This window comes from Pongo pygmaeus, chromosome 6, assembly GCF_028885625.2.
Source record: "Pongo pygmaeus isolate AG05252 chromosome 6, NHGRI_mPonPyg2-v2.0_pri, whole genome shotgun sequence".
Lineage (NCBI taxonomy): Eukaryota > Metazoa > Chordata > Mammalia > Primates > Hominidae > Pongo > Pongo pygmaeus.
In genome coordinates, this window is record NC_072379.2 from 80,004,295 (window position 1) to 80,025,729 (window position 21,435).

The 21,435-nt window shown below is 38.5% G+C and overlaps 1 protein-coding gene across 4 annotated transcripts; it reads left to right on the forward strand.

Annotated features, from left to right (window-relative positions):
• The first annotated feature begins 453 nt into the window (after positions 1-453).
• ASNS (asparagine synthetase (glutamine-hydrolyzing)) lies at positions 454-20,983 on the forward strand. Of its 4 annotated transcripts, XM_063667549.1 has the most exons (15): positions 587-709; positions 1,085-1,348; positions 2,213-2,280; positions 3,245-3,280; positions 3,889-4,156; positions 8,611-8,848; positions 13,775-13,960; positions 14,218-14,319; positions 14,765-14,892; positions 16,357-16,483; positions 17,711-17,817; positions 18,484-18,584; positions 19,793-19,874; positions 19,961-20,116; positions 20,642-20,983. In XM_063667549.1, exons 5-15 carry the CDS (start codon positions 3,908-3,910, stop codon positions 20,849-20,851), a joined length of 1,686 nt encoding a protein of 561 aa, XP_063523619.1. In that variant the 5' UTR covers positions 587-709; positions 1,085-1,348; positions 2,213-2,280; positions 3,245-3,280; positions 3,889-3,907; the 3' UTR covers positions 20,852-20,983. The 4 variants fall into 4 exon arrangements, with proteins under 4 accessions (XP_054351871.1, XP_063523620.1, XP_063523619.1 ...); XM_063667550.1 differs by lacking the exon at positions 2,213-2,280 and having other exon boundaries at positions 562-709; XM_054495896.2 differs by lacking the exons at positions 1,085-1,348; positions 2,213-2,280 and having other exon boundaries at positions 454-709.
• The last annotated feature ends 452 nt before the right edge of the window (positions 20,984-21,435 follow it).

The following is a 21,435-nucleotide window of genomic DNA, read 5'->3' on the forward strand; positions in this document are numbered from 1 at the left end:
GTCTGCCTTTGTCGCCCAGGCTGGAGTGGAGCTCACCTCAGCCTCAAACTCCTGGGCTCAAACCATCCTTCTGCCTCAGCCTCCTGAGTTGCTGGGACTACCACGGTGTGCCACCACTTTTTGTAGAGATGTGATCTCGCTGTGTTTCCCAGGCTGGTCTTGAACTCCTGGTTTCAAGTGATCCTCTTTCCTTGGCTTCCCAAGGTGTTGGGATTACAGGCATGAGCCACCGCTCCTGGCCCCAATTAATTAATAGATCTTATAAGGACATTTTAGGCCTCACGCATCAGTTTCTCAGGACAAGCTTTTCTCTGCACTGCATAATAAATCAGACGGTAGTGCAACAAAAAAACGGTGATGATATCCCTAAGAACAAACCAAGTTCAGAAGCCTCCCTAATTGTCAGAACAGCAGGTAGCCTGGGCGGAGCTCTGAGGCTATCCTTAAACAGGCGCATTGAGACGCAAGGCGCTGGAAACAAAAGAGCTCCTCCTTGCGCCCTCCCGCCGCCCCCCTTAGTCCTGCTCCGCCCCGGACACCCCGCGGCCCCGCCCCTGTGCGCGCTGGTTGGTCTTCGCAGGCATGATGAAACTTCCCTCACGCATTACAGGAGCCAGGTCGGTATAAGTGCCAGCAGCCTCGCCGCCCGACAAGCTGCACGCAGCTCTGGCCTCCTTCCGCCACATCACCCTGACCTGCTTACGCCCAGGTGAGCCGGGCCCTGCGCCCCGTGCCCTGCGCCCCGCGCCAGCATCCTCCTCGCGTGCCCTGGGGCTGCTTCTGGAGGAAGGGGTGGAGGATGCGGTCTTCAGCCTGGCACCCGGCTGACGCTGTTCGGGGGCGCCTGCTGATGCTGCGGCTCCTGCGGTAGAGAGGGCGGGGCGGACGCCTAGCGATTGTTGCGCACCTGGCAGCTAGCGGAGGGACCTCTCAGTCCTGGTTCCCTGAGGCATCGAGAGGGAACCGCGGCCGGCAGGCGGGACCGCTCCGGAGAGAAGGCAGCGGCGATCTGAGTCCCTGTAAATGTTATATGTGTATATATTTTTTTACTATGTGGCGTTGAAGCCTGTGGACATTTTCGCAGGCCGGGTCCCTGCGGCGGACGGGTCGGATCGTGCTCGTGGCCAGGGCGCAGTCAGGTGTCGCGTGGTCCTGATCTAGGAAGAAGAGACTCCGGCTTTATCACCGCCTCGGTGTCTGTGCTTTCCCCTTCAACTGCCCCCCTCCTCACCTGGACCCCTCACCTTCCTCCTTCCCTCTCACCCGGCCATCCCCACCAGTCCCCACCCGTCTCTGTAGACTGCAAGACTCAGCAAGTGACTTGCTGAGCAAACCCTGCCGACAAGAGGTCTGTTTAGGGACACAGGCGGCCAAGTATAGAAAAAGGCAAAAGAACTAGCATGCCTTTTTCAAAGGATGTCATTTTGCAGGGCTGGCTTCAGATGACTGTTATAGCTTTAAATAAAAAAGACAGTTTTCATCTCGGCCCGTGGCCTACATTATTTCTTTACTGTCCATTGCCCTGGGCGCTTGACTAATAATTTAACAGCAGTTTTTTTTTTTTTAATTTTAAATCATGATTCATAGCATTGCTGTAAGAGTAATTAGAGGTAAAGTAGGGCTTGAACCTGTCTGTAGTTGGTTACTTACTGAGATCTTAACATAAAAGTAAAGTGAGAGGGTGAAGGTGTAAGTAGCGCTAAGTAGAATAGAAATTAAATGTGCTGAAACTGCCATGTCCAGTTCGGTAGGCACTAGCCACCTGTAACTGTTGAGCACTTGAAATGCTGGCTAGTCCTGAGACGTATTGTGTTAAATACGCTGGATTTTGTCGTTGGAGTAGGAAGAACAGTGTAAAATATCTGCTCGATAATTTTTTATATTGATTACATATATGTTAAAATGTTACTATTTGGGATATACTGAGTTAAGTTTATTTAAAATTAATTTCACCTTTTTCTTTTAATGGGGCTACTAGTATATTTAAAATTACATATGTGGCTCACATATTTATTGGACAGCACTGCTCTGGAAGTTTAGGAAGAAATAAGAAAAATATTGAGAACAGGTAGCGGCAGTAGGAACTTTGCCCTCCTATAAGACTGATTCCAAGAAAAATAATAGGTTATAGTTTTAATTGGCTTTTTTCTACTAGAAAAAACAAGTGTACTTTACATGCCTCTTTGTTCTCCCTTTTTCCCCTCCGGTTTAGTGGTTAGAATGTATTTATTATAGCAGGATTAATACAGGGATTCACTAAGCGGCGTTAAGAAGACTTAGGTAAATGATTCCCTGATGACCACACTTGATTTTCAAAGCAATTTCCTAACCCGTTTTAAATTGATATAGAGTCAAAGGCAGATGGCTTATTAGTAGTCATCTCATTTAAATCTTACGGAATTTTTCCAGTAAATCTCAAATAATTTGTTAGAGGCTATTTGGGCTATTTGGTCAAGTGCATCGAAGGGACAGCATAGGACATGTGGTACTTCATTTCCAAATTGCTTGAGATGATTTTCATTATAACCATATATTATTTGGTTCTGGTTTTCTGGAAAAGCCAGCTAAACCTTTGGTTCTTTTAGATATAAATGAAATATCATCAAAGAATTGCTCAAAGTGACTTATGCAACTTGAATATATATTTTTTCCTTAGGGTGTTTATCTTAAATTATCTGGGCATTTGCTGCAATTTGCAGTTTTTTTTAAAAAACACCAAAATAGTTATTTTTCAAGTTAGAGATGTTTTAATTAAAACATCTTGTTTTTGGTGTATCCATTGGCATTCTGAAAACGGAATGCATCTGGACCTCTGTGTGCAATCTTCATAGCACTCAGACACTGAACAGAAAGGCAGTCATCACTGCCAAACAGGGCCCAAATGCCACACATGGTACAATGTGTCATTTTGAGCTGGCAGCAGCCAAATAAAACAGCCCTTTATTTCACAGTTGAGAATTTGAAATTGGAAAGTAATTAACGTATGTAAGGATGATTTATTTGCTTCCGGGCTTATAGGGATGAGCCAAGTTTTTTATTAGGGGTGTTGTTGCTGTATATGTCCCACCTACTTTGCTTCCTTACTGAACAGTGCAACTTTGAGACAGAAATATTTGAGAACATTTTTGTCAGTTAGGACATTTTGATAGTGAACATTTTGTATCTTCTATTAACTTAAAATGTTTTATTTGTTATAAAGCCAGGATATCTGATATCAAATTAAATTGTTTTTTTTTCCCTTTAGATTTTCTTCAATCACATCTGAATAAATCACTTAAAGGTAACCTAGATGTAATATAGTGAAATGCTTGAAAGAACTGTGTATCTTAGTATTACACTTACAGCAGTATGATTTTCTGTTGTACCCATTATATGGTACCTGCAGCTAGTTCAGATAAAGAGAGGGCATTTAACTGTCAAAGGAACCTGAGAGGAGACTCTAGTAATCTGGAAAGTCTCTTGGATCTTTGAGGGGTTTTGGGATGGTGAGAGTGGGGCTGGGATCTCTGGCTAGGTTGGAGCCAGCATGCATTTGTATCTGTATCTTGGGAGCAAACTTAGAATGCAGAGACAGATGTGGCCTGGACGCTGCCAGCTCTAGCCAACCACTAAATCCTAAGGTGGGAGAGATGCAGGCTTTGGCTAGGTGCTAAGCTTCTGTAGCCGGTTGAATGTAGAGGTCACTATCTTTTCTGAATACCTGTAAGTAAATTAAATCATTCTCTACTCCCATGTGCCTGCCAACCCAATGGGAAATCGCTATAGAAAAGATGGTTTAAATTTTAGTCTTTGAAGTGGTTTATGCACGTTTCTGGAATCAAGATTTAATGCGGAGTTGGATTGGATATTGAATATTTTTGATTTGTCTGCTTTTCTCTCCATGGAAAGCTGATAGCTTCATTGCACCATGTGTGGCATTTGGGCGCTGTTTGGCAGTGATGACTGCCTTTCTGTTCAGTGTCTGAGTGCTATGAAGATTGCACACAGAGGTCCAGATGCATTCCGTTTTGAGAATGTCAATGGATACACTAACTGCTGCTTTGGATTTCACCGGTTGGCAGTAGTTGACCCGCTGTTTGGAATGCAGCCAATTCGAGTGAAGAAATATCCGTATTTGTGGCTCTGTTACAATGGTGAAATCTACAACCATAAGAAGGTGAGGAGAAAGAAACCAGATGTCTGGATGCGATTAAACTTCAGAGTTTGTTGGTTACGATGATGTTATATATTCTGTGTCATGCTTTTTACTTTGCAAAGCACTCTATGTTTGTTATCTTATTTGCTCTAAGTATGTAAATAGGGAACTGATGAATAAGAAGGTGAGTGAAATGACTTGGTCACAAAAAAAGTGAAAAAAATGGGGATTACATTTCAGTTTCATTGACTCTTAGAATTTTTTCTCCTTCTCCCCAGCTTTTCATTTTGAAAAAATTCCTAACATACAGTAAAGAACAGAACAACAAGCACCTAGATTGAATAGTCATTAATGTTTTGCTATAGTTGCTTGATTTTTCTTTCTACACACACACACACACACACACACATACACACACACACACACTTTTTTTGCTGAATCACTTGAGAGTACAGTGCAGATATTATTACACTCCTAAATATATAAGCATTTATCTCCTAAGAATAAGGACATTCTTCTACATAACATCAATGCCATTATTAAACCTAAGAGTCCATAATACCACATAATATCCAGTTAATACTTAAATGAAATTTCCCTAAGTGTCCCAAGAATATTTTTATTTATTTATTTTTTTTGAGACAGAGTCTAACTCTGTCACCCAGGCTGGAGTGCAGTGGTGCGATCTTGGCTCACTGCAACCTCTGCCTCCCAGGTTCAAGCAATTCTCCTGCCTCAGCCTCCCAAGTAGCTGGGACTACAGCCACCTGCCACCATGCCCGGCTAATTTTTTGTATTTTAGTAAAGACGGGGTTTCACCATGTTGCCCAGGGTGGTCTGGAACTCCTGAGCTCAGGCAATCTGCCCACCTTGACATCTGAAAGTGCTACCAAGAATATCTTTATAGCTGGTTTTTGTTTGTTTTGAGCCAGATTTCATGCAAGGTTCATGCATTTGGTTGGTTTGTTTCTTGGTATTTTTTGAGACTTCTTGATAGATACCTGTCATGCACTGATAGACATTTATATCCTAATCACATTTTGGACATTTTTATCTCTGAACAATAGCTTTTGTCATTGTTTGTTGCCTGCTCATAGGAAGACTCTTAATAATAGTGTTCTCATTTAAAAAGTTTTAAAATAGTTATTCAGGAAATTCCTTTTACACATTTATTTATTCCTTTATTAAGGGTCTACTATGCAACAGACATCATTTTTCTAGGTGATTGGAGATGAAATGGTGAAAAGGAAAGGCAAGAATGGAATTTCCTGCTAGTGGGAGGTAGAAGAAGAGAGTATTAAATTTTTTTTCTTTCTAAGTCAAATAATGTCATATACATGAGAATGCTAGGTGGTATTATGGCATTATCAGCTTGGCTTTCCCCTTAAATGAAATAGGAAGTGCCCTGTTTCACTTGAACAATGTTGTTTCTTTTATTAAAAAGTTACAAGAAGTTTAATATTTTGAAAATAATTAATTTCTATTCTAAATTAGCCAAATGTTATATTTGTAAAAGTAGAAAAGTTTGTTCCATTGCTTCTACCAAGCATCTAAGCTTATGTAGTTGGGGCAGCTAGCAGTCTGTCTAATGAGCAGAATGTATATTTTAGGCTTATATAAAGTATTCAAAAATCCCCCCCCACACCTCCTTTTTGGTAAAAATAAAGTTTACCACTACAATAAAATACAGCCAGAGGTGTACTGGGAGTAGAAGGAGACTGAATGAAAGAAAGGAAAGGGGTAAAGGCTGGGGCAAAGAGCAGGCCCTCTCCCTGCAGGGGAGTATTAGGGGTGTGCAGCCAAGTCAAATGACAGCATGACGTCAGGAGACAAGATTTGAGGGCTTTTATCTAAGATGCAGCATTGGAGTTTGGTTTTAGGAGAGTAGGAAGTAATACATCCGTTACCCAAAGGACGCTTCTCCTTTTTAAATAAATTACCTGCGAAGTTTAGGCCAAAGAGGTGGACAAGGTAGATTTGGGAAGCTGTTGCTTACAAATATCACTGAATGCTTTATGGTCACTAACCCTTCAGGCAGTTCAGCCCAGAACAGTCAGCAGAAGACTGTTTCCAGGCCCCACCTGCTAGTTACAGATCATCCCTGATAGAGCAGAGAGGGGTGACCAGGTAGTGACTTTGTAGTCACTGGAGGCAAAGCCCATTTTTGGACAGTTCAGTGAGGGCTTATAGACAAAAGATTCACAAATTATGGAGTAAGCTGGATGGAGTGTGAAGCATATTTATGGGTCATGCACATACATAATAGATTTACTTTTTGAAATTTGAAAGCATGTTTTAATCTTATCTAGGATTTCCACCTGACTTAAACCTCTTCTTTCTCTAATGTCAGCCAAAAACCTGAGTACAAGGTAGAAAGAGGAATACATCAAGGGCTTTTCATCCTCATAGTTTGCCATTGATGGTGGAGAGTGTCAGAATTGGGGAGTAGCCTAATCAAACCTTCGTACTCTGCATGCAGTGGCAGACAGTCCCTTTGCTGTTCCTTTGGGGAATGCAGACTAATAAAGCGCCACCATCATTTTATCTATCAGTAAGGAGTAGCTTCAATGCTACTGCAGTGGTGGAAGCACTGGGCATTGTCATCCACCCCTGGGGACCAGCAGGTTTGTTTTGGATCATGTATCTGTTATTGTGATTGGAGCCATTTATTTTTCAGGGAATGATGCCAAATGATGTTTGTCCCTTTGCTTTACATTTTTATAGCTAGGACTTTGAAGCTGAACTGGAGGAACTTCTTAGCCAATACTGTCTTCTCAAACCAAAAGTTTATAGTTGCAGAAGACACGTTTTTTAGTGTCATGGCAACCAGGCAACCTATTATCTTAACTTAAATTTAGAGGTTGAACATCCCTAATCTGAAAATCTGAAATTTGAAATGCTCCAAAATCTGAAACTTTCTGAGCACTGACATGACATTACATGTGCATTTTGATGTCAGAGTCAAAATGCAGGTGTAAAACACAGTTTATTTGGCTTTCCCTAGGGAAAAAAGACCCTCTCAGCCCGCTTCAGCTGCAGTATAACTTTTCTACACATGCCCAGATTTCCCCATGCAAGCACACCCATGAAGGGTAATAGAATGGCACGTGTTCAAGCTGGACACGCCATTGGCAGGATCCCCACAGATGGGACCTATGTGCATTATCCATTGTGTATTTTTGCTTATTTTCTGCTGTGTGGTGTTAATTTGCTTATTTTCTGCTCTGTGGTGTTAAGATACTGAAAATGTCAAAAAGACCTGTAGATATTTCTGTGAGCAGCAGTGATAAGGAAAAGTAGAAACACTTATAACACAGAAAGTCAAGCTGTAGGAGAAATTGGACTGTAGTATAAAGGTATAGATGACATGGTGAAAATGTGTGATAGAGATATTGAAGGACTAGAGCTACCTGCATTCATAACAGAACAAGAGGTCATGTCAATTTATAAAGTCAAAGAGAGACTTCCAAGACAAAAGCCGTTGTTAATGAAGCAGATGACTCTGGAGAAACATTTAAAAAAGTCATCTGGCCGAGTGCCTCTTCAATCTCAGAGGACCCGCTTCCTAGTCACTCAGCTGCTTCTGATATTTCTTCTCACCTGAAAAAGGAAAAGCAAATACAGTGTATAGTAACCTTTTAATCAAAACACAGCATTGTAGGTGGAGTCTGAAAGCCTGCCATTGTTTGTACAGCTGTTTCACAGCTGATGCAGGTATTCTGGTGATTCTACTATGCTACTTATTACTTTCTTACTGTATTAATGGTATGTCATATTTTTTATAAGTATATGAAAATGATTGTTCATCAGTAGCATATAAATTCAGAGTCAGGAATGATGGTCAGTGATGTCAGACAGCCACAGATTTTCCACATGGTAGCTGAGATAATGACCCCTTTGCTTTTTGATGGTTCCATGTATGCAAACTTTGTTTCATACACAAAATTATTTGAAGTATTATATAAAATTACCTTTAGGCTTTGTGTATAAGATATATGAAACATAAATGAAGTTCATGTTTAGACTTGGGTCTCATGCCCAAGATATCTCACATATATGCAAATATTCCAAAGTCCAAAACACAAAACATTTCTGGTTCCAAACATTTCAGATAAGGGATACTCAATCTGTATATATATATATATATATATATATATATATATATGTATTACATACATAGTATGTATATAATATACATTTCCATCTCTCCACAGGTTACTGTTCTGGCACATTCCCATTATATTCTCATTATCAGACTGCAACTAAAATTTTCATGGCTTCAGCTTTATGTTGAACAGAATTTGCAGAATATGAGTTGAAGCAAACCCTAGTTTAATAATGCTATGATTCTCCTAAATCACCAAAGTGCATGAAAGGATTATAGAGCTCAGAAATACTGAAGCATTTTTGCAATAAAAAATTATTAGTGAATGTACAAGGAGTCTAACATTTTGGTTTTGCTATTGCTTCCTAAGATGCAACAGCATTTTGAATTTGAATACCAGACCAAAGTGGATGGTGAGATAATCCTTCATCTTTATGACAAAGGAGGAATTGAGCAAACAATATGTATGTTGGATGGTGTGTTTGCATTTGTTTTACTGGATACTGCCACTAAGAAAGTGTTCCTGGGTAGAGATACATATGGAGTCAGACCTTTGTTTAAAGCAATGACAGAAGATGGATTTTTGGCTGTATGTTCAGAAGCTAAAGGTAATAATAAATTTTTCTATAGATTTTCATTATTGTCTTGGTTGTATGTTTTCTTTTAAATTATATTTGAAAATCTCTTAGAGAGCAATCCAGAATTTTACAAGTGACTGATTAAGTTATGAGTCTTTACCTTTTTTTAAAAAAAAGAGGAGTTGTACTCTCCTTTTTAGCACTTAAATTCTGTAATCCTTGAAGGATGATTCTTTAGTGCAGTCATTTATTTTTTGCTGTGCTAATATGCTCTGCATCTAGCTTGATCGTAAGTGCAGTTTTAAGTTTTCCTGTGTCATACTATAATCGTAGGGTTGACTCTGCAATTATTGCACTGTGGTACTTTGCCACCATTATAGCACAGCAAATGTTAGGATTTCTAAAACAGCTTTATTGATAATTCACATACCATGTAATTCACCCACTTGAAGTATACAGTTCGGTGGTTTTTAGTATATTCACAGATGTTGGTAACCAACACTCCAATCAGTTTTAGAATTGTTTTTCCACCTTAAAAAAAACAAATCAAATCCTATGCCCTTTACCTTAGTTTTTGCTGGCAGGTTCAACTAGGGTTTTTTTTTGTTTGTTTGTTTGTTTGTTTTTTTAAGAGATGGGGTCTTGCTCAGTCGCCCAGCCCAGGCTGGAGTGCAGTGGTTTGATCATAGCTTAGTACAGCCTTGAACTCCTGGGCTCAAGTGATTCTCCCACCTCAGCCTCCCTAGTAGCTAGGAGTATAGGCATGCACCACAACACCCTGCCTCCTGTGCCCTTTAGCTTTGAATTCCATCTCTCCATATCCATCATCTGCACCCCTGCAGTTGTAGCCCGGCAATCACCAGTCTTTCTGCCTCTGAATTCCCTATTCTGTATGTTTCATATGAATGGGATTATATATCATATGGGCTTTTGTGACTGGATTCTTTCACTTGGCATAGTGCTTTCGAGATTTGTCTATGCTGTAGTATGTATCAGTACTTACTTCTTATGGCCAAATGATATTCCATTACATGGATACACTGCATTTTGTTTATCCACTTGTCAGTTGATGGACATTTAAGACATTATTTACCCCTTTTGGCTATTACGAATAATGCTGCTATAAACATTGGTGTACAAGTTTTTGTGTAGACATTTCTCTTGGGTGTATATCTAGGAGTAGAATTGCTGGGACACATGATAACTATGTTCAGTTGAAGAACTGCCAGACTAATTTTTGAAATGGCTGCATTATTTTTTATTCCCTCCAGCAGTGTATTAAAATTTCTGTTTCTCCACATCTTCACAAACACTTACTGTGTGACTTTAATTCTAGCCATTCTAGTGTATGTGAAGTGGTATCTCATTGTGATTTTGATTTGTATTTTCCTGTTGACAGTGATGTCCAGCATCTTATCTTATGCTTATTGGCCATTTGTATATCTTCTTTGGATAAATATTTGTTCAGATCCTTTGCCCCTTTTTTTCCTGCTAGGGATCATTTTATTTTAAAAACATAATAGACTTTATTTTTTTTTGAGCAGTTTTAGAAAAAATTGAGAGGAAAGTGCAGAGAGTTCACGTATGCTTCCCCTACAGTGCCCCCGCCCAGTTTTCCCGACTCTTAACATCTTGCATTACTGTGCTACATTTATTAGATTTGATGAACTGATACTTACATATTAACTGAAGTCCATAGTTTACATAAGGGTTCACTCTTTGTGTTTTATAGATTTTTGGATTTGACAAATGTTTAATGCCATGTACCCACCATTACAGTATTATGTAGAACAGTTTCATTGCCCTAAAAATCTCCTGTGCTCCACTTATTCATTCCTCCCCGTCCTCTTCCTCCTAACCCCCCAGTCATTACTGATCTTTTTGCTTTCTCTCTCACTTTGCCTTTCCCAGAATGTCATATAGTAGTTGTAATCATATAGTATGTAGCCTTTTCAGACTGCCTTCTTTCACCTAGCAGTATACATTTGTGGTTCTTCTGTGTTTTTTCATGGCTTGATAGCTCATTTATTATTATTATTATTATACTTTAAGTTCTAGGATACATGTGCACAACGTGCAGGTTTGTTACGTATGTATACATGTGCCATGTTGGTGTGCTTGCTGAATAATATTCCATTTGTTTGCATGCAGTGCAGTTTGTTTATCCATTCTTGAATTACCCATCTCTAATTGAGTTATTTTGTCTTTTTATTACTGAATTGTAATAGTTCCTTATGTATTCTAGATACAAATCCCTTCTGTTCATCAGGGTTGCAGGATACAAGATGAATATACAAAAATCAATGGTATTTGACACGCATTAACTGAATACTACATATTTAAAATGAGCAATCAAAATGAAATTAAGAAAGCAACTTCATTTATAATAGCATCAAAAAGAATAAAATACTTATAAATAAATTTAAGAAGTGTAAAACTTGTACTCTGAAAACTATAAAACGTTGTTGACAGAAATGAAAGAAGATCTAAATAAATGGAAAAGTATCCCATGATCATGAATCAAAGGCTTAACATTGTTAAGATGGCAGTCCTCCCTAAACTGATTTACAGATTTAACTTGATCCCTATCAGAATCCCAGATGAGTTCTTTGTGAAATCTACAAGCTGACTCTCAAATTCATATGGAATTGCAAGGGACTAAGAATAGCCAAAACAATTTTTTGAAAATGAGGAACAAAGTAGGAGACTTCATACCTAACTGATTTTAAAACTTACTACAAGACAATGGTAATAAGCAAATGTAATACTGGCAGAAGGATAGATGTATAGACGAGTGGGATAGAATTGAGAGTCAGAAATGAATCCATACATATATAATCAACTTATTTTTGACAAAAGTGCCAAGATTATTCAGTGGGGGAAGAAGTTTGAAAACTGGCACAGGGGCAACCAGATATGTAAACATATGCAAAACCTGGAGTTGAACCTTTACCCAACATCATATACAAAAATTATGGATACAGAAAAATGGATCAGGCCAGGCGCCGTGGCTTATGCCTGTAATCCCAGCACTTTGGGAGGCCGAGGCGGGTGGATCACGAGGTCAGGAGATCGAGACCATCCTGGCTAACACAGTGAAACCCCGTCTCTACTAAAAATTAGCTGGACGTGGTGGCCGGCACCTGTAGTCCCAGCTACTCAGGAGGCTGAGGCAGGAGAATGGCGTGAACCCGGGAGGCGGAGCTTGCAGTGAGCCGAGATGAGCTGAGATCGCGCCACTGCACTCCCGCCTGGGCGACAGAGCGAGACTCTGTCTCAAAGAAAAAAAAAAGAAAGAAACAAAGAATGCATTTGCTTTAAAGATGCACTCCAGCCTGAGTGACAGAGCGAGACTCAGTTTTGAACTAATCCACTTAAATGTAAGGGCTAAAACTATAAAATCCTGAGAAGCAAACATAGAAGTAAATTGTCATGACCCTGGATTTGGCAAAGCTTTCTTAAATATGAGACCAGGAACAATAATAAAAATCGATGAATTGGACTTCTTCAAACATTTTTGCACATCAAAGGATACCATCAAGAAAGTGAAAAGACAACACACAAGTTGGAAGAAAATACTTGTAAATCACGTATAGCACTTTTTGATGGTAAACTTGAGGAAGACGTTTATTTTTTATCCCTTACCTATACAGCAGTAACATCCTAATATCTCTCTCCCTGCCTCTTTTTGCCATTCTTTAAATTCTTTCTCACTTAATTTTCGATTTAATATTGGCTGAAGCAGGGATAATGAGATCAATCAAAGGGGTCCTTAGGATGCTAGTCACAGTGTTTGTACTAATACCGGAACTGGCTTATTTTCAGGCATTTCTAGTGTGATCAGATGGCAAAGAACAAGCATATATATATATCAGTTGCCAGGACTGCTGGGCAAGCCTGGTAAAGAGAACACTGGGGAAAAGCAGCCTCCTGCTCCCCTGGGCCTTCTTTGAGCCTGATGATCACTTGATATGGAACTTACCCTCTGAAATTCCTTGATTGTTCTTTTCTGTTTCCTTGACACTGTCCTTTTCCAGACCAAATTATCTCATCTGGAATACTGCAACAATTTTCTCTTCTCAGTGCTTTTAGAATAACCTGTCAAAAACTCATCTGATTATAGTATTGCCTGCTTAAAACCTTTTAATTACTCCCCATTCCCTATCCGGGTTGTGTAGCTCACTTGAGCTCTGCTGGCTGGTGAGGGAATCTGGGTCCTTTTTCTGGTATTTGAATTCAGTGCTACACAGGTTACTGGCTGGGAGACAATCTCAAATTGTAAATCATGAGTATTCCATGTAGATAGTCTGTTACGATCCACAATAAAACATTGATGTTTGTATCAAAGATCATGGTGATTTGAGGTTGGGTACTGTCTGTGAGGATTTATTGAGGAAATTTAAGTTATATGGTTTTATTCATATATAGGGTATAACAACTAGTTAAGGGATAGATGTCTTCTTATCTCACTTTAAAGTGGCTGAAAGTGGATCATTGTACTTGTTAAAGGTCTAGGAACCATGGCTATTTTCTGAAAATACCTCAGTGATGACAAATAAATGACTCCCAGCCTATCATAACATTAGGACTCCAGTTCATCCCTTTGCTTCATAAGTGTGTCTTTTCCTTTTGTATATATTTGCTTTAGTATAGAAAATAGGTTTTCTTGATTAGAAATCTAAGAAGAAGACATTGAACACTGGAGATTTTTCTATTTCTTTGAATTACTAAAAGGTAGTGTAATTTGGCAGTATATCCCTGTGCCATTATTATCTCTCAGGTAAGTAGATGGTAGGGCTTAGGAAAATAGGAAAATTTTTTTCCTATTTTGCTTATTTAATGGGTATGTGTTTGTATTAAAAAGGGAAATTAGGAATGTAGAGGATGTTAACTAATCGTGAAAGTTATTGGGAAGGGTTACCTAATTTGAATAAAGGCATCATTGTGAATTTCTAGGTCTTGTTACATTGAAGCATTCCACGACTCCCTTTTTAAAAGTGGAGCCTTTTCTTCCTGGACACTATGAAGTTTTGGATTTAAAGCCAAATGGCAAAGTTGCATCCGTGGAAATGGTTAAATATCATCACTGTCGGGATGAACCCCTGCACGCCCTCTATGACAATGTGGAGAAACTCTTTCCAGGTAGCAGACACCCACCCACCTGTTCTCCATCCTTCTTCAAGGGAAAAAAATTTTAAGTTGTACTCTCCCATCATTTGAATGATTTTAGTTTCAAGACCTACTTCCTATTTTGTTTGGAGGGAACACATTAAGATTTGGCACACTCCACCATTGAGTAAATACCATCATGATAGATGTTGATGATTGTGTATTTCATTTCAATAACTAATCCAGCCCAAGATTTTCTGGAGCTGTTTGATATACTGCTGTGTTTATAGGTTTTGAGATAGAAACTGTGAAGAACAACCTCAGGATCCTTTTTAATAATGCTGTAAAGAAACGTTTGATGACAGACAGAAGGATTGGCTGCCTTTTATCAGGTGAAGTCAATTAAAAGAACCTAATTATATTTCATGTGTGTTTAATTGAAATGATTTGTAGCCATCCCTTTGGTTTTTACTATAAAATATTTACTGTATGATTTATTCTTTCCTTCATTATAGGATGGAAACAATTTTTTATAAGCTACATTTAATAGTCATAGTCATACTCCAACTTGAGTTACACTATAGCTATATTATTGGTGTTAAGAGTGAGTCAGTGAATGTTCTTTAGAATTCTGTGTAGTGATTTTTAACCAATTCAAATACTACTATTATCACAGTTTATATATTTTTGTCTTGTTGAAGTTGATTTCAGTTTATAAAACTTGCAGATTTTAAATGGTAAAACTATGATCTTGGTGTTTATCAGGAATATACATCTTCTGTCCCTGTCTTATGCAAGGCACATAACTAGGACACTTCCATTTCCTCTTGCATGTAGGGGGCTTGGACTCCAGCTTGGTTGCTGCCACCCTGTTGAAGCAGCTGAAAGAGGCCCGAGTACAGTATCCTCTCCAGACATTTGCAATTGGCATGGAAGACAGCCCCGATTTACTGGCTGCTAGAAAGGTAAGGTGCTGTCTCTGTCCCTTGTGTAGTGTAGTTAGAGTAGACTTGTTATTAGAATGAAAATGGAGTCAATAATGGGTGATTCTACTGCTGCTGTATTGACTGGGACAATTGTTTTAAATTAAATGTATTAAAATAGAATGAAATGGCTGTTGGATATGCACTGTGTTGTACACTGTCCTCTGTGTACTTTTATCTGTTATGACCCATACAATTCTCACAAAGACCCTGTGATGATAATTATGCTCTTTTGAAAGTAAAGGTGTCTGGGCGTGATGGCCTACACCTGTAATCCCAGCACTTTACGAGGCTGAGGGAGGTAGATTACCTGAGGTCAGGAGTTTGAAACCAGCCTGAGCAACATAATGAAACTCCATCTCTACAAAAAAATACAAAAACTAGCCAGGCTTGGTGGCGCATGCCTGTAGTCTTAGCCTCATGGGAGCCTGGGTGACAGAGCGTGACCTTGTCTCAAAAAAAAAAGAAAGTAAAGGCATAAGTCAGGTGCAGTGGCACACACCTATAGTGCCAGATACTTGGGAGGCTGTGGTGGGAGGTCAGAGCTCAGGAGTTCAAGTCCAGGCTAGGCAACCTAGCAAGACCCCATCTTGAAAAATTAAAAAAACAGGTTTTTTGTTTGTTCTTTTTTTTTTTTTTTTTTTTTAAACGTAAAGGCATGGTATCATGGCTAAGACTGCAGACTTTGGAACCTGACTTGTGGTTTGAAATCCTGGTTCTACTCATTTACGTAACAAAAATAATAGTGTCTGCTATGGGGAAATTTTAAGGTGAAATGATATAATTCATGTAAAGTAAGTAGGGTAGAATTTAGCATGTAGTAAGTACTTAATGAGTATTAGCTGTTATTATTATTTTTAAAAGTACTGTATTTAGAATACTGTGGGCAGAGGGCAGCTTGTCTGTATTCAGTGAGCGGGAGACCTAGTTCCCACTATGGAGAACTTTCGTAGCATGGATGAGAAAAAGCTAGAGAGCAGTCTCAATGCAAGGTAATCAATGCCGAGAGAATCCAAAATAGCCAAGGAAAGCAGAATGAGGGGAAGGGCCATTCTATATAAGAATAACATCCTGGATATAAAATTAGGCATTTCAGAAGGACCAAAAAAGACCAAGCTTAGCGTGGGATCATGTTGGGGTAGAGAGAGATGAGGTGGGTTAGGTAAAATAGGTAGAGAGGGAGGTGCCAACTGGGAGAATGGTTGAAGCCTTGGCACCAGAGGAGCTGAGGGGAGACTTACTTCCTGGTGGTGGAGTTGAAGCAGGTGAGAGAACAGTGCTGGATTGGGCTTGTATGTGGTGGGCTGTAAAGTCATTTTTCTTTTTTTCCCTTGTTTAGTTTTCACCATTGTTAATTCATAAAGCTTTGTGAACTCCCATCATGTCTGATTTTCAAGGGAAGTTATTTTCTTTAACAAGTAAATGGGTATTTCTTTATATAATAAGGTGGCAGATCATATTGGAAGTGAACATTATGAAGTCCTTTTTAACTCTGAAGAAGGCATTCAGGCTCTGGATGAAGTCATATTTTCCTTGGAAACTTATGACATTACAACAGTTCGTGCTTCAGTAGGTAAGGTATTATGATATTATTAAATAAAAAGCTTTTTTTAATACTGAAAAAAATGTAAGGTTTAAAAAAATTATTTCAAGCCATAGTTTAAAAATGTTATTTAAGGATGAATGCAAATTAAATCCCTGTGTTACTGATTATTTAAGACCACTTAAGAATTCTCTGAATCTCTTTTGGAGTGAAGGGAACAGTAAATACGTAGTTCAACCTCCACATTGTTGGTGTCACTGTTGGTTTTTTCCCAGGGAGCAGATACATATTTTCTGCCCTCTACCTCCCATTTCTCTTATAGTTTCTTGGGCTACAGTCTGTATACAGTGAGGAAATAGATCTATTTGGTAATGCATTTTTGATAAGAAATAGTCATTTTAGATATATTCCATCACACAACTTAACAGTCACTAGCTATCATTGCTCTGCAAACAATACTAATTTTATCTGGTAGATAATGTATCTACTGAGATTGGAAGTATACCCCAAATCAGACTGATCCAATGTTATTGAGCCTTTATATGCTACTGCCTCCCTTGAGAGACTTGCCTTGGAAGGCAAAAATATCTTAGGTATTACAATGGTTTATGGCCCTCCAAAACATCACAATAAATAAGCAGACAGACAGGATAGCTCTGGTATTAGAATTTCATGGGGCTGGGGTGAGGTTAGGAAAATGACCTAAAAAGGCTCTCTAGCTGAGGTGATAATAAAAACAAGGTTGAGAAGAAACACTGGTTTAGAGAGATGTTGTGCAGGACCAAGGAGGCAAGTTTAATAACTTATATAGTCTCCCCAGCTTTATGTGAAATCTGGTAAATGGGGAGTTGCAGGGGGAAAATACCTATCAAAGTTAACACTAAACCACCAAAACGGTTATTCTTATTTTTGTGTCATAATACCACTATGAAAGGCATGATTTTTAGGTATTTGAGTCATTGTTCAGCTTAGCAAAGTTTTGAGGTGGACATTCTTGGTCTAAAAACATTAGAATTTTAAAACCTGTTTATAAAATGACAAAATGGTTCTGGGTTATTTTATTTTACAGTAGTACTTTTGGATTAAGTACATATAAATGGCTTGTAAATACAAGGTCATTATTGTGGAAACTACTTTATATTAATATGAAGTCCAGTATAGTAGTAAAGCTTTCAATTATTTCCAAAAATCAAATCAAAGGCATTTTTGGTGGAAGGTTATGTTGACATTAAAGTTAATTTCTCTCTCTCATTTAAGGTATGTATTTAATTTCCAAGTATATTCGGAAGAACACAGATAGCGTGGTGATCTTCTCTGGAGAAGGATCAGATGAACTTACGCAGGGTTACATATATTTTCACAAGGTAACCACTCTGAAGTGGAGGGATATTCGTGCTATATTAAGAAAAGTATGAATTGTTTGACTATTTTCTATCATCTTTCAGTATGACTAATATTTTTGAGTATCTTGTGAGGTTACAAAAGGGAATCTGATAGTGTTTGCTTTCTATCTCTTGGGGAAGAAAGAAATTTTAATGTGTCAGATAATTTTTATTCTTTAAAACTAGTTACAGCTGGGTATGATGGCTCATGCTTATACCCCCAGATGCTGAGGAGGCTGAGGTGGGAGGATCACCTGAACCCAGGAGATCGAGGCTGCAGTGAGCTGTGATTGCACCACTGCACTCCTGCCTGATTGACAGAGCAAGACCCTGTCTCTAAAAAAAAAAAAAAAGTTAAAAATAAATAAATAAAACTAGTTAAGCTTGAGAATCACCTTTCTGCCATTTCTTAGCATCCTATGGAATTATGACTGTTGCCCCGTGTGTTCATTTTATTCTAATATTAGCAGTTTGGTAGGAAGGAAGGCATGTTTTGTAAAGCATTGGTTACCTCTGTTCAGTTATTTACTCCCTTCCCTAAATTTGTTTAACTTTTTGTCTTATCCACCTTTAGGATTGGAGAGGGAGAAAGAAAAACTGCTTTGTGTGCCAAAAGCAAAACTCTTAGTGTTTTTGTTTGTGAAATAGGCTCCTTCTCCTGAAAAAGCTGAGGAGGAGAGTGAGAGGCTTCTGAGGGAACTCTATTTGTTTGATGTTCTCCGCGCAGATCGAACTACTGCTGCCCATGGGTAATATTTTTAGAGGCTATTGTAAAACAAAAACAAAAAAACACCAAAAAAATAAAAAATAAAAAACAAAACAAAAAGCTCAATACCCTGAGAAAATAAAAATCAATAGCTGATTGGCTATATGTTACATATGGTTGGCTATATATTACAAAGTGTGACTTTTATAGAGAAAATGAAGCTGTTTCTTAACTTTGTCCCAAAAGGATTAGGCCACATTTCAAAGTGGTGTTGTGGTATATGGAGAGAAGTCTTCTTCCATAGGTTGTTTGAGGTGGAGTTTTCACCTTTAAAGGGTAACAACATTCTGCTCACATCTGAATAACCAAGATGGAAGAGGGAAGGCTGCTATAGCAGCTACTGTTAAGTGTTTTAAAGAGAAGTAAAGATTGTAAACATCATGTGACAAGTATTGAGTGCCCACCATGCCTATTTGGTGCTGTAGTGACCCTGAGGGAATAGGGTAGTGAAGATGCAAGGGGTTTAATTACATTATAAAGAATCAGGTTTCTTTGGTATCATTTCTGGTTGTCTAAAGTTATATTGAAGAACTGAAGACTTTTACTGTACAGGATAAACAACTGACATTAAATATTTTAGTTGCCTCTGCTGAATCACACCTAGATCAGGATATAATTAAATATGGGTTTGAGGAATGAACTGAATCTGGTCATTATCCTCTCTGCTTGTCCTAACTAGAGTCACTAGGCTTCAGGAAACTGGTGATATGGAATTTGATGAAATATAGTGGGACACTGGTTTATATTGCATATTGTATGTGAATTGTTAATCAGTGACAAAAAAATACTGTATTGTCATCACAATTGTTAGAAGAGATGGTCTCACCTAGAAAACACTGAGTTAGAAAGGTCTAGGCAAGGTATTTTCTTAATGATTGGGTCACTCATGATTTGTAACTTTTTTCTGCTTTTCGAAATATGCATTTAACTATTCCTAGAAGGGAAAGTAAAAGTAATAGTCTCAGTTAGTTTTACTCCCTAGATGACATGATATATGTATTATTTTAAATGAAGATTTATTTTTTGTATCTATTCATTAGTGTAGGGCAGTCATTAGGAGGCTTGTATGTGACTGTATGATCTTAACATTTCTTAAGATCTGGTTGAATTGATGGGAAACTGAATCAGAACCTAAACTGGCAGGCACTAAATACCCATTTTAATTTAGATTTTCTTCTTTTCTCCTTTAAGTCTTGAACTGAGAGTCCCATTTCTAGATCATCGATTTTCTTCCTATTACTTGTCTCTGCCACCAGAAATGAGAATTCCAAAGGTAAATCAACTCAAGGTAAAAACTGTCCATTGCCATCAGATTATATTTGTAATTTTTACCTGATGCTCCTTTTTTTGTCACGTCAGAATGGGATAGAAAAACATCTCCTGAGAGAGACGTTTGAGGATTCCAATCTGATACCCAAAGAGATCCTCTGGCGACCAAAAGAAGCCTTCAGTGATGGAATAACTTCAGTTAAGAATTCCTGGTTTAAGATTTTACAGGAATATGTTGAACATCAGGTATAATGTCTTTAAAAACATTTTCAGGAATAAGACAATTTGGATGCAGAGCTGTCATTGCTGTTCATTTTGTATTTAGTTTGAATGCTTTGTCCCTATCAGAGAGATTCAGAGTCTCTGTAAACAATTATCTCTTTTATAAGAATTATGTAAGAAGTAAGTAGCATGAAAGATTATAAAGTAGCATCTAGAATCGAAAGAGAGAGGAGACTTACTGCTAATCATCACTGATCTTCATTTATCAGATTTTTGGGCACCTGCTGGGTGCCAGATCTTGTTAGGCACAAATGACTAAAACAGAGCCACCAAGTTTTAAAAATATGCATATGAGTGTTCTTTAAAAGGCACTGCAGCTATCCATATTATGAATACTTTAGCATTTTCTAAGTGATGGGTGATTCAAAGGGTCTCATACAAGTTACAGTCATGTCTTACCTTAACATTTTCTGTTTTGTGAAATGAGAGTAAACACAAGTATTTCCTGCCATTTTAAACCGTTTTGCTCTTATACGCTTATTCTTACAGGTTGATGATGCAATGATGGCAAATGCAGCCCAGAAATTTCCCTTCAATACTCCTAAAACCAAAGAAGGATATTACTACCGTCAAGTCTTTGAACGCCATTACCCAGGCCGGGCTGACTGGCTGAGCCATTACTGGATGCCCAAGTGGATCAATGCCACTGACCCTTCTGCCCGCACACTGACCCACTACAAGTCAGCTGTCAAAGCTTAGGTGGTCTTTATGCTGTAATGTGAAAGCAAATATTTCTTCCTGTTGTATGGGGACTATGGGTAGATAGGGGAACAATGAGAGTCAACTCAGGCTAACTTGGGTGTGAAAAAAATAAAAGTCCTAAATCTAAAACATTGCTGTAGTCATTTATATTCATACAGTCTCTTCATAAGAGGTAACTAGAAATGTTTTGCTGTATCACAGTAAAGTGGAGGGTAAGCTAGGAAAAGGGAAAATGATTGGATGTCTGCAGGAACTCACAGCCCTCTCCTGGCAGAGCTGCTTTAGATGACATTTGCGTCTTGTGCCCATGTGGCTTCCTTCCAGTCCTTGCCTCATCTTAGGGACGTCATCAAAGGACTACACTATTTTTGTTCTGCCTACATTCCTGACAGCTGCCTAGGCAGACTCAAGACTTGAATCTTCTATAGGAGTTCATCACAGCTCTATTTTGCAAGATAATAGTTCATTTTTTTTCTCTTTTATGTTGAGCCAAAGCCACTTCTAGAGACTTGTCCTAGAGCAGGGGTCAGGCTTTTTTTTAATTTTTTATTTGTTTTTAATAAAGAGCCAGATAGTAAATA